Raw genomic sequence first — 14,108 nt, 5'->3', positions numbered from 1 at the left:
CTTCAGAAGGAGCTTTGCCCTTATAGAAAGGAACAACTTTTTATTTTTCAGTTATAGCCAGAGACATTACTCCTATTGTTTACTCGCTCTCTTATTTATTGCATCAGTTGTTCTCCTGCGTTATTCCTTGGAAAAAGCTTATGCTCTTAATATATATATATATATACTGTATCTATACATTGCTGAGTGTTCTCTGTGTTTATTTTTTCCAGCTTAGAGAATAGTGTTATTCGTCAGTGGGATAATATTTCTTAATGCTCTCATGATGAAATGATGCCAAATTGAAAAAAAAGAAGCCAAGCTTAGGGATGATATTTAATGGATGGTCAGAAAAGTCCATGAAGAAAACACTATGAAACAAGAGCTGGCTTATTCTTTACAATTCTAGCTGAAATTGTAAGGATGAAAATCTTGTTTCTGTTAAGGATTTCTCTCACAAGGAAGATAATTCTGAGACTGGCTATTTTTTTAAAATTTCTTTGAAGAGGTGTTCCTGGATCTATTCTTCTATTTCAGTAGAAGGGTTTAGACAACCTAATACCTTCCAGATATTTTGAAATACAGCTTCTGTAATTATTATCCTCCCTCCTTCCCCAGCAAAATAATTCTTAAATTTCATTCCCTTGAAAGTAAGGTGTCGTGGGATTCTATAAGTTAGCCCATTTGAGATACCTTTGTTGACAAATTTTGCCTACGATGCAGCACTTCATTCAACTAAAGGTTAAAAACTATCAAGCAATCTAAGACTTTTAGTAATATATAGGTAAAAGTAGTACTGCTGTTTCTTTGATGGGGTTGCATTTTTTCATAACAAAGCAAGCCTACAGTTTCATAATGCTTCTGGATCTTTGGGAAGCGCTTGAGGTCCAGAGAAGATAGTTATACCATTTGTATCCCTTTTAGGAAAACAAAAAAACAAAAAACAGGGTTTTCCACTACTTTGCATAACTGGGTGCTTTTGGAGGCTAATGTCATACATGCTGTATCTCATGAATGTAATTTGTCAATTCTGTTGACTCTACTGGGTCACAAATTGATAGCCCAACAAAGAAGAGGCGTTAGGCAGTATTGCAAACATACATCAATTTTGCTGAAGCTCAACTAGATTAATACTTTCTTCTGTAAGCTATTATCAAGATGCTAAGCTTTGCTTCATTTAGACATTGTGTAGCGCTACTTTAGGTGTGAGCTTAAATGGACTCCAGAGGATAGTAGAGGACAGGAAGGTCTGGAGGAACATTGTTCCATGGGGTTGCGATTGCTCAGACACAACTTCGTAACTAACAACAACAAAGCACAACTTTTTGCATTTTCCAAATGAGTTTTCAGCATAATAACTCCAAAATATATTTCAAAATGTTCGTGGCAAAAAACACTATATTACAGCATGCAAATTTGCGTGAAAACAGTAGAGTTAGTTCCAATTTTGGGAGTTCTCTGCCAAGGGAACTTACTTATATGAATAGCATCTCAGGAAGGCTGGCTTTTAGCATGTAAGTGAAATTTGTCTCTGGAGTTGAGCTGGGTGTTTAAAATTGTGCCTTGAACTTGTGATCCTTTAGTTTGGTTAAAAACCAGCTTGAGAGCCATTGGTTGATAGAAATGCAGGTTGTAATTCAAATAAATAACATGTATTACCTAGTTCTGTATTTATGCAGTGATTAGTGGAGGAGAGAAGAGAATCTTTACAAGTAAAATAAGTTTTGATTAGTGTGTAAAAAATAAAAAAATGTGAATCTTATATTTGAATAGAGTACAATTCAGATTTAAGACACAGACACACATACACGGAGGGGTGGGGGGAAGAGAGATATATCAAAAAACATTATTTTATTAGCTAGATGCAATTGGACTATAACCTCTAGAATTTTGAGACAGCATAACCAAACACTGATTGGCCACCATTATATAATTTAGATATATTTAGGTAAAACCTGGTTTTATGCATAATAATTATTTATGTATTAACTTTATATGCCGTCTATCTCTGCTGAATCACCTCTAAAGAAGAGATATTTAAAAAGGAAGTATTTAAAAAGATTGGCATATATAAAAAGTATCCTAATTATTAATTAGCCACATTTTGGGGTGTAATGAAAACTATCAAAGACATATATGCCTCTTTGGAAATAAGAGCAGATGGCTTTTTGATACCAAATTTTCTTTTGGGTTCTTTTAAATATAGATACATTTCACTCTCTGTAGCTATTTCTGGTAATGGCTCATGGATTTACAGAGAAAAAGTGCTCATTACAGTTTTTAAAAGAATCTAATTAATTGCCAATTACTAAGAACTGTTCAGTGAAAAATATCTGGAGTTCTCTATGCTGTTTAAACTGAAAATTTGTCTAACAGAAACTGCTGCTGTGTCTAACAGAAAATATAAAGAGACACCAAAATTTATTTTTCTCATATATTTCCATCTGGTCAATAATATTTACATAATATTAAATTATAACAAGTGGCATAAATGGATGTTGAAGTGTAAGATGTGAAGAAGAATACATACTTTCTTCTGGGACAAAAATGTACATTTGGAGGATAAGGAGAAGACATCCTGTAACAACTTTATTATAAACCTTTAATTTATTTTATTGATTATTTATATTTTGTTTCATTTTACTTTTATTCTATTTTTAGTCATTTGGTAGATTTCAATAAAAATAAAATGAGAATTAATATGAACAATTATTAAAACAATTAAAAATTAAATGTTTCTGTTTTAACAACACAAGGCGTAATTTATCGCTATGTAAAGTAAGTCCTTTCAGTTTATTTATGAAGTTTAGAGAATATTGTTATGCATTTGTATGTAAGAATCAATTCAAGTTTCTTACTTAGTTGAGCTTCCCGCAAGTATGCATACATAAGATTGAAGACTCAAAAAACAGAAGTGCTATAGAATTCAAAGAACAATTGATCTAGGAGAAATGGTTTCCAGCTATTTCCAAAACTACTCAAAAGCCATGGGAAGAATGCAATTAACAGCTCACTATATCTAACAGCACTTTTCTTTGGGTAGTGATACTGTCTTGTGTAGTGTATGCAGAAATAACATTTGAATTTGAGTGTTGGATATCTCTGTACACTCTGCATATATCATTATCTTCATAACAGCTGCAGAGTGTCAACTTAATCTCTTGACGGTGGAGAATAAAAGTTTATGTATGACTGATGGGAAGCCCTGTCCCAACCATAACAAAATGAAATGTAAACTAGATTTATTTTTTATCTATCTATCTATCTATCTATCTATCTATCTATCTATCTATCTATCTATCTATCTATCTATCATCTATCTATCTATCATCTTTCTATCTATCTATTTTCTGAGTCTAAAAATGTAAGAACATCTTACATTAAAAAGACAGAATATAATATTTAAATTAGTATAATAGACTAAAACTACTTTCAGTAACCATATAACAAATATAAACATTAAAACACAGAAGGAATTTAAAATACTACTGACATTATGCAGTATTTGAGTGCCAGAAAGTAGCGGTCTGAATAGCTTCATCATTGGCCAGGAACAAATCATCCATCGTCCGTAGTCAGTCCATAAAGATTATGGTATATCAATAAATGTTTAGGACTCTGCAATTCACTGCATTCACAGTTTCCATCACCTATGATATCGTTTCAGCCTAACATTATTGGACTATAAAGCAACCCCTCTGCATCAGATGCTAGTATGGGACCATGTAGTTCTTGAGCTGCTCAGGACCTAACCCTTGAGGGTTATCCTTAATATTTTGAATTATGTTTGGGAACAAACAACTAGTCCATTCTTATCCTATCTAAAAGCACTAAGGAAAACTCTTCTAGTTGCATTCTGCACCATATGTGGTTTTTCAAGGTAATAGTCCAATCTGGACGGGACAGTATCCAGATTTAATCATGTTTGAAATGAATGATTAAATTGGACAAATGCTGTCCTAACTTCAGGTGCCACCAAAATTTCTCAATGTAAAATCTTGAATTACCCCAGGCTGAGAATGTGATGTTTCATATAAATACTATTCTATCCAAAACACGTTGTCTTCCATATCCTGGATATCTTGTTCATTTTAATTTATTAGCATTTAACCAATGCATTATTTCTTTTGGATACTGATTCAGAATATGAAACATTTTTTTTTTGTGGTACATGGAAATACAATGTGTTTTATTGACATACTGATGACAGTGCCTCATTTTCCTTGATGATCAGATGTAGATGCTAAATAATTAGAGATAAATCAAGGTTAAACCATGAAGAAAAGTATTTTCTGTTGTCCATGAGCTGAACTATTCCCAAAAGCTCCAAGAAAATGATATAATCAGCAAAAAATGGTCTCTCCCAAACTCATTCCTGTCAAGTGGTCCAGAAGAATTTCATAATTGATGATACTGAATGCCACTGATAGGTCCTGCAGACCCAACAGAGTTGGACTCCCGTGGTCTAACTCTCAGCACAAACCTTACTGAGGCAAGCAAAACTGAATTAGCTATTCCCTTTTTCTGTACTCAGTAATGAGAACGGTTCATAAATAAATCATTTGGTGCATCATAAGAAAAATAAATGTATTCTGCCTATTGCAGTCATTCATTGATACGAAAAAAAATATGTTTCTTCACTCAAATTTAGATCTAGTTAAGTTACTGAGATTCATGTTGTAATATTATTAATATATCAAAATGAACTGTCAGGAAATAGTATGTATTATATCCATGTTCTGCTCGCTCAAAAAAAGCTTCCTATGCAGCATAACCTGACTTTGCAAAATGTGTATGTACTTCCATTTTCAGTTAGTTGAATGCTTATTTTGGATGGGTGAAATGTCCATAAGTTGTTCATTCATTTGAAATCATGGGATTGGTTTCTCAAACATTTGTGGGGTAAGAGCAATTATTAAAATAATTGTTTTAGTCCTAAGTACAGTTAGTCCTTGATTTATGACAGAAATGGAACCTAAAAATTCCAACCTATGTCATGAGGCACCCATGTGTCCAATATGACTTTTGCACTGATTGTTAAGCAGATATGGCAGTCTTTATTTGCATGACCATTCAATGCCATGGTCTTTAAGCAAATGCCACAATGCATCCACAATGTAACCATTATCTACAATGGGCCTTTATTTGCCAGAAACCAGAAGTAAATGCTAATTTCCTATTAAAAAAAACCTTCATAAATCACAGTAATGTTACTGCAGGATGCTGTAAATGGATGTAAAAACAGCCTGGTTGCTGAGTGCCAAAATGTGAAAGGGGGGGGATGCCCTGGGTCATGAATCTGGGTCATAAGCACCTTTTGGTGATCCAGCATAACTTTAAATGGCCACTAAGTGATCGGTCATTAAGTCAAGGACTACCCGTATCTCCAGAAAATAAGGAATCGTTCAGAATGCCCATTTCACATTGTGACACCCACAAATTTATTTCAATGCAAACACAAAGTACATTTTTTAAATTACAGAAATGGCATCATCCATATTTAGGTCTAGATTTCTAAGATGACTCCAAGATTCTGTGACTCCCTACACCTTTCAGGTATGAACTGCACCTTCTTAAAATTCCTTATGCAAGTTTGCAATTCATATAGGGACTCCTAGGAAGTTTGCAGTTCGTAGAAGAGACACCCAGAAACATCAGTCTCAGGTTTTATGGGTCTCCTTTTCATTGCATGACAGTGCAGTCGTTGCTGGGTGTTAGGACGATAGACCTCGGAAGCTTACTTACAACCTAGAGTTTAGAGATGAGACAGCTTTTGTCAACTGAGCAAAATTCTAGCTGGAAGGATGATTAGTATTCCTGATGGTTGTGTTATCACATTAGTGTTATGTTTATGTTTAAATATGCCTTCCAATTTTCTGTAAAATGAAGTACATTGATTTTAAAAAAAAGGTGTCACATGTTTGTTTCTGTTTCCAGTTATATTGTTATAAACTGCAAAAGTTGACCATCTGTAGGATCAGCTTCGCATACATGATTGAGGTCCCAGGCATAAAAGACATTTCCCAACCCACTAGCCTGAAAATGTGTTACCAACGTAGTTGCTAACATATGTTGATCTTAGATAATGGGCCTATTCATCTAGGACTTACAGTTTGGCAGCCTGGGCTGAGGAACTTCTCTATAAAAGCCAAATCAAATTCAGTTTGCTGTAATAGAAATACACTGTAATATTTTCCTCTTTAGTTTGTAATTGTAGGAAAGTTTCTAGTCACTTCTGGTTTATAATTTTAAGAACAGTTCCATGGAAATGGCACTGATTATTGTAAGTTATCTCCTGCTGTTAAATAACTGTATAATAACAGATCGGCTACAATGGATTTTTCATAGTAATATTACATTGGCAAATATTTTTATAACTATTGCTGGATACTGAAAACAACAGGGATGTTAAGAATAACTCTGTTAAAATCAAATGAATCCAACTTGTTTTAGCATAAATTGCTATTTAGTTTTTGACTGGGTTTAGTGCCAGTTTTATAATTTATACCTTACAAAAATTGAATCTGGCACAAAAAAAGCTTAGAAAACATAGTAAAGAAAAACACAGTGTTTTTTCTTTACTTCTCTTTAGTGTATGGATTTTATAGCATTGGCTTTTATTTTTCATGTTAAACAAATTCAAATGGGGTAAATTTCTTTAAATAACATAGGTACTTGGATAAAAGAATTGTGCAACTTATTAAATATGGAGTATTATATGGTTACATACTTGCCCATACAAATTTACTGTGTGTGAGAGGGGGGGGGGAGGTTGGGAATGAGAGCAGGCCATTAACAACTGAATAATAATCACATAGGATTTTACTTATAGATGCCATCATGTCACTTGTAACGCCCGGAATTCTTCAGCCATTCATGCTGAGTTGAAGTCTACCCATCAAAAGTTGTCAAGGCTGAGAAATATTGCTTTATAAATGGATTAAACCATTTAAGTGAATGGATTTAATTATCACCTATTTGGAAGTAAAACTATATAGTCTATACAAAACCCATATAGCTCTATACTGTAGTCATGAGAGCTAAAAACTTGCAGCTAATGTGTTGGTGATTGTGCAGAAAATATACTGCATGTGCTTGGTGTTCACAAGCCCTGACAATAAACACCCAAGAAGTTAAGAATTTCAGGATAATTGTGATTTTCACAAACTGGTAATGTAATAACCTACCTCTGCAAAATTGTGGAAACAGTGGCTTCTACCTCCTGTAACTCTCTTATGAGTGGAAGGGGATTATTTCCAGCAGGTTCCTCTTGCTTCATCTTCCCTATTGTCTAGTCCAGTTCTCTTAAAGGGTAGATGAGAAATTACAGATCGCGATGACTTCTCTGAATAGGGAGGCTTCAAAGTAAAACTCACTTTAAATGATATCATGATACGTTGTTCGAGTTTAAAACAACTACAAAGTTAATTGATATAAAAATTGTATATGCAGGAGGGAAATATTATAGCTTTAATTCCATGCAGATAGTAACAAAATAATAGAATTGGAATTTGTAATTGTAATTTTGTAATTTTAATAGATTTGTATGCCGCCCAATCCCATTTTTTTTAAAAAAAATATATTAGAAAAGATTAAAACACAAGACAGAACGACTTAAAAACAGAGACACAACGTGCACTCAATTGTAATGGGGCTGAAGTTCAGTCAAGATCAACAGCCCCAGGTCTGCCGGAACAGCCAGGTCTTAACAGACTTACGGAAAAGGCCAGGAGAGTGGGGAGGGTCCAGATATCAGGGGGTAGTTCATTCCAAAGGGCCGAAGGGATGTTGGAGGTCTTCTAACCCAACCTCCTGCCCAAAATGAATACCCTATAACATTTCAGACAAATGGGTGTCGAGTCTCTTCTTAAAAGTCTCCAGTGGTGGATCACCCACTACTTCTGAAGGCAAACTGTTCCACTGGTTAATTGTTCTCACGGTCAGGAAATTTCTCCTTAGTTCTAGGTTGCTTTTCTCCTTCTTCTATGGAGATTCTCAGTCATCCAGGTCATGGTTGTCCCAAAGATGCTTTTTCAGGAGGCAACTGGATTTTTTTGTTTTTTTCTTTGAAGATATTTTGCTTCTCATCTAATAAGCTTCTTCAGCTCTGACTAGAGGGTGTTGAACGGGAGGATTTGTATTCCTTGCAGACAGCTGGTTGTTTGCATTCTCTTAGAGAGTCGTTGAGGACACTGAGATTTTTATACGTGTCCTCAGGGTCGCCTGAATAGTGCAAACGGTTGGGCAGCCTTCTTGGTTGTAGAATGTTTTCTGCCCTGTGTCCCTTCGCAGTTTAAGAAAGACTGTTGTAGTTGATTCTTTGTTGTCTGCATCTCAAAATGAAGTGCAAATGCTTCCTGTACTATGCAGTTTTTCTTGAAATCTGTTCATAACCCCATACCATTTGAACGGTGTTCATCCCAAAGTGCATGGCTAAAAGTCTTTGGACCTTCTCAGTCATCCAGGTCACAGACTCATCCCCAACAGCCTGCACCTGTCTTCAACAGTGAAGGAACACAGGGAACAAAACATCCTTCAGCCAAGAACACGCCACACCAATTTGCACTACTGAGGTGATCCTGAGCAGTGATGTATTAACCATTAAGCAGACTAAGCACATTCTTAGGGCACCAGGCCCAAAGGGGGCACCACAAACTTGAGAAAGAAAAAAACCCAATGAAGATTTGTACAGTATGTACAAAGGAGTGGGGGCACCAAGATTTGTCAGTGTTTAGGGCACCAGTGTTCCTTAATCCACCACTGATCCTGAGGATACAGGTCAGTCTCCAAGTGGCCTCAGTGACTCTCTAAAAAGAATGCAAATGACCAGCTGTCTGAGAGGCTGTCTGTGATTCAGATAGTTCAGTATTCATTTTACTTGGTTATTTCTCTTTGAAAATGATTTTCTTAATACATTTAATTCTTGTTGAACATGTGATTGCTGTACAAATTTATTTCCAATTCATTCTACATTTAAAAAAAATATTTGTGTGTAAACTGATATTAAATGTTCATGTTCCTCCAGGCTCTTTTAAGCTTTCAAATTAGTTTTGTATATATTTGCCACCCGCCTTCTTAAATTGCAGATGCTGGAAATTAAGTATGAAATTAGACAATGGAAAAGATGATGCAACAATTCTACTTTTATATCCTGAAAATATTAAAATAAACTCTTCCCAGTTTATGCATATAGATATATATTTTATATAGATAGAGATATCTTTTATAATTTGTCTGATGGTAGGCAGTCTTATTTTGTTTTGTTTTTTTTAAATTCACATCCAGTTCAAATATCTCTAAAATAAAACACCAACAAATTACTCATTTAGATTAGAAGTAGAAGAGTGTGTGTTTACTTTTGAATTATGTCATTTTTAATTGAAACCTGTCAGATTTTTGGACACTCACACTTTTTGACTTATGGGGCTAGTCAACAGCATCTCCCTAGGCTATAACTACAGCTATTTTGAAATAAATTAACTCCGTGAAATTAATTCCCTATTAAGTGGATATAATATTGCAGCATTTGGCTGTTAGATCTGTTTTCTGCAGGGTGCCCGAATATGCCATTTTTGGTTTAATGTTTCATTAGCAGCTGATACAAGTTAACTACTTGTAATGTCTAGGAAACCTACTCCAGGGATCTAAGTAGCTTAAAAATCTTAATTTTGTGAGGGAAGTAGAAATATCTGTCACATTTATCAAGGACACGCTCTAATATTCTTTGAAGTAAGTCATCAAAGCTAATCTATACAGTACTGTAGATTTACATACAAATATGCACATATACTCTGCTCAATCGGTAGAATCATCATTGCATTTTGAAGTTACAGAATTTCTTGAAAAAGGAAGCTGGTGCAATTCATGTTCATTGATGGAACAAAAGACTATAGAATTGTGCTACCATCTCTGAGTCTTGCCTTCAATACTAAAATCAGTGTCACTAAAATACTTTTCCAAAATTCTTCTGGATAGGAATCTCAAAATTGGACTGCCTAACTATAGGAAAGCAGATTATGAATTTTGGTACTTGTCTTGCTTTCAAGATAGCAGCAGATAACTATCTTTTTCTATGAAGGATTGTTACACTATTTTTAAAGCCATGTACTTCATTTCACAGAAAATTGGAAGGCATATTTAAACATAAATATGACACTAATGTGATAACACAGAAAGGGAGAGAAGAGGGAGGGAGGGAGTAAGAGAGAGAGAGCGAATCTATAGTTATTCCTTATTCCAGTATGAGAACTGCCTACTAACTTTTCCTGAATGCATGTCTTCTTGTCTATACCTGTATCTCAGCATCCTATCACAGTTGTGAGACCATTCTGGAAGGACAGTTTTCCCTAATATTCTGCCTCAAGACACTGCATACAAATCATATAATTTGAAGGGCTTGAAATGCTGGAAATTTTGTGACTCCAGTTGGCCGTGTTACCTTCTGTGTGATTGTGCCTTCAGTCTCGCCCCTGACCACTTCACCTGCTCCCAGTTCTTTTTTTTAAACCATTTTTGGGTGCAGCAAAATTTAGGAATCATGATTTCCTGAGAACTTTAGTTTTCAAAGGAAATTTGGGAAATGTGTGGATGTGGTAGTCAAACAAGTTTGAACCCAACACTAGATTAAGCTAGAATCAATAATCCATGGAGCTTGTAGTATTTCCATGTTTGACTTTGAGTCTCATTAAACTGGACAAGATGGACAATTTACAATTAAAGAAGATGGGTACATCATATTTAATGCTTTTTCTAAAATAAAAATGCTTTCTGGAATTTCCCAAGATAGTTCGCTGCCAGAATTCAGCAGCATATTAACCAACAGCAGGACCACGCTTTTCGTGAATTTGAGGAAAATGATTTGGGGAAACAAATAAATTAACCTAACATATATAGAGATTTAATCTTTAAAAATGAAAAGCAAAATTATATAACAAAAATCAATTTTAAATGTTTCACTTGTATGATATACTATAATACAGTTTTCACTTGTTTTCTGTTTGTTCACTTTTAGCTTTGGTTATACTAGTATTTGTAAACGGTATGACTATTACTTAAGAGAATTATCATGTGAATTCAAAGCTTGTTTAAATTTAATAGGACTACAAAAAGAACTTAATTAAAAATGAAATGAATAAATATTGTGAAACTAAGAGAAATGTAAATGGTGTAATAGGTTTGAATAAAAGTAATCTGGTCTTGCGGATTGGAGTTAGCAAATATGTGCAAGGAAGTGAAGGTGTAAGTCAAATTATAAACAGAAAGAAAGTAAAAAGCAAAAGCATGTGCAATTATGAATTTACAGCTTGGTGACAGTTGCATGTTATGCTTCTTTGAATGATGATGATGATGATGATGGTGATGATGATGATGATGAAGAAGAAGAAGAAGAAGAAGAGGAGGAGGAGGAGGAGGAGGAGGAGGAGGAAGAAGAAGAAACAGAAACGCAGGGATTGCTTTAAGAGAGATTGTGCAATATACTGAATGTATGTGATTTGGGAAAAAGACATCTGTACCATGTTTATGTTCCATTTGGTCTACAGATCATTGGTTTCCATCTTGCCATATTTAATCCTGGGTGGTTCTTGATGTGGTTCAAACTATTTTCTGAAAATTCAAGAGTATTTTCTTGGAAATGTAAAAGAAAAGGGGGAAAAACTAGACTGAATGTAGACTACAGGAAGAGAAAATATGATTCCTGTATGAAAGGACAGTTTAATTTCCCAACAGAATGCATATGGAAAACTGCTGGGGAGACAGTAAAAATAATTATGTTATATAAGTTTGTGCAGGTATCCTAATGGGAAATATGAAAAAGGATACTTGAAGGAATTATGATGTGAAAGGGTGCGTATAAGAAGCAATGCACATAAGAAAATAATTGTTGCAAAAATGAAGGTGAGAGAGATCTTGCTGAATGTACATATAGGGAAAAAGATAGCAAAGCATGCAGTCAAAGAGGGTAAGGAATTGTTAAGATTAAAGTGACAGTGCAAATATATAAGTGGTTTTGATGAAGAATTTAAAAATGTGCTTTGGCTGAAACAAAGTGATGAAATGACGGCATGAAACTGAAGACAGGGAATGCTTGAAGGATTATTTTAGACATTTATATTGGAATGATAGTGAAGTCTCCCAAGAAAGAAAAAAAGTTGAAAAAGAAAGTCAAAATTGCTTTGAAAATTATAGAAAATTGTTGGGACTGAAAATAAAAGGCAGACTGTGTTTATTTGAGAGATATTAAAATATGGAGGTGCTTTGTTAGGGAGAGGATGTATCATTTATCGAAAGTAAGTTTGAAGACCACCTCTGATGAGTGGAATTATTGTCCCTTCATACAAAAGGAAAGACAATAAGAATGAATGTGAAGTGATAAGGGATTACTATAGCTGGATACAGGATAGCAAATTTTGTGTAATATGATTTTTATGCTTGGCAGGTAGTATGTAAATCTTTCTGTGTTGAACAGATCTTCTATAATTGTATGAATGTGAGAAAGAAAGCTTATTGTTTGTCTATTTTTAGAAAAAAATATAATAGTGAACAGGTTTGGATTATGGTTTGAGTAATTGTGGAGTTGACTTTTGATTGCAGAATGTGACCAAAGCTGTTAGAAGATACAAGAGTAGTATTTGCAAATATATATCTATACTAGACAACCCATGCCTCTCATTGGATCATTATTTCAGAGATATTCCCTTACTTAAATAGAGAAACAAAATTACCAAGGGCAAAAAAGCAGTGGGTGCAGAAGTGACTTCTGACTTCCTGCTGGCTTCCCCATTGACTTTCCTTGTGGGAAGCTGACAGAGAGCATCGTTAAATCTTCCTCCCTTCCCTCCCCCTTTGAAAGTTTATAACTGGTTTGATATAAATTAGATTAATTAGACCTCCTTCTCTTTGGCTTACTACTACTTATTCTTTTTTTTTACTACTAGTATGTGCAAAAAACATTAATCACTCCTAAAGGAAATTGAATGATTAGTATAAATGTATTTGCATATAACTTTTCTTAGCCTCTGAAATAAGAAAAAGCATCTCTTTTTTACCTTCTGAGCTCTTATTCACCTTCTAGTTCTGAAAGTTATGACGAGGAAAGCTGCAGGCATGAGAGAAATGAACCCAATTCTTAGACCACTGGGCTCTGATCTATAGCTTTATCATATGTTCTACTTTTCTGTTTGTTTCATAATGAAAACAGATGTTAGCCTTAAGATCTCTTGTTCTTTCTCTTTTTTAGGTCACTGGGGACGATGTATTGGTGACTGTGGTTCAGGTGGTGTTCAGAGCCGAGTAGTTTGGTGTGTACACTCAGAAGGCTGGACAACCCATCATTCAAACTGTGAACAAAGTGATAGACCTGAATGCCAGAGGAGCTGCTTTAAAATATGTGATTGGCACCTTGAACTCTTTGAGTGGGAAGTTTCAGAATGGAGCATATGCATTCTAGTCCCTTTTGCCCACGGTGAAATCAAACCAAGGACTTCAGAGTGTGTAACTGCACAGCATGGATTACAACACAGAACTGTGCAATGTGTACAAAAGTTGAATAGAACAGTGGTTTCAAAGGAGATTTGTGGATATTTTACTCCTCAGCCATCTATGGAACAAGCCTGTCTAATACCTTGCCCGCGAGATTGCGTCGTATCCGAATTTTCTGCCTGGTCTGAATGTTACAAACATTGTGGAAAAAGTATACAGCATAGAACCCGTTTTATTATTGCTCCTCCACTCTACGGTGGAAGCAAATGTCCAAATCTCACTGAGTCCAGGATCTGTGAGGTTTCCATGTCCTGTCCTCATGAGGAAGAGGAATATTCCTACAGTCTTAAAGTCGGACCTTGGAGTAAATGCCGGTTGCCTCATCTGAAAGAGCTTAACATGGTTGGGAGAACTATTCTGGATTTCAGTTCCGATTCAATAGAGCGAAGCACTTTTAAGCTCGAAATGGTTGAAAATTTGCAACATTCTCACAAATTTAGGTCCCACTACAGCTCTAGGGCTTGGGATATAGAAATTGGTTATCAAACAAGGCAGGTGAGGTGCACAAGAAATGATGGGAAAAATGCTATATTGAGGTAAGTTGTCCTCTTTATTCATGACAAATCTTTTCTTGAAAGGCAGTTACATTT

At 35.0% G+C, this 14,108-nt stretch overlaps 1 protein-coding gene across 1 annotated transcript in view; it reads left to right on the top strand.

Annotated features, from left to right (window-relative positions):
* THSD7B (thrombospondin type 1 domain containing 7B) overlaps positions 1-14,108 on the top strand; it is a 442,486-nt gene that overhangs the window by 101,037 nt on the left and 327,341 nt on the right. Inside the window, exon 2 of the mRNA XM_087710996.1 lies at positions 13,217-14,054. Within this exon, the coding sequence (XP_087567122.1) occupies positions 13,217-14,054 (838 nt within the window). The remainder of the gene's footprint in view (positions 1-13,216; positions 14,055-14,108) is intronic.

This window comes from Thamnophis sirtalis, unplaced genomic scaffold (genome assembly GCF_051295495.1).
Source record: "Thamnophis sirtalis isolate CommonGarterSnake01/CBP01778 unplaced genomic scaffold, rThaSir2_p1.2 scaffold_1, whole genome shotgun sequence".
NCBI classification, from domain to species: Eukaryota; Metazoa; Chordata; class Lepidosauria; order Squamata; family Natricidae; genus Thamnophis; species Thamnophis sirtalis.
This window is presented reverse-complemented; position numbering and strand designations above follow the sequence as displayed.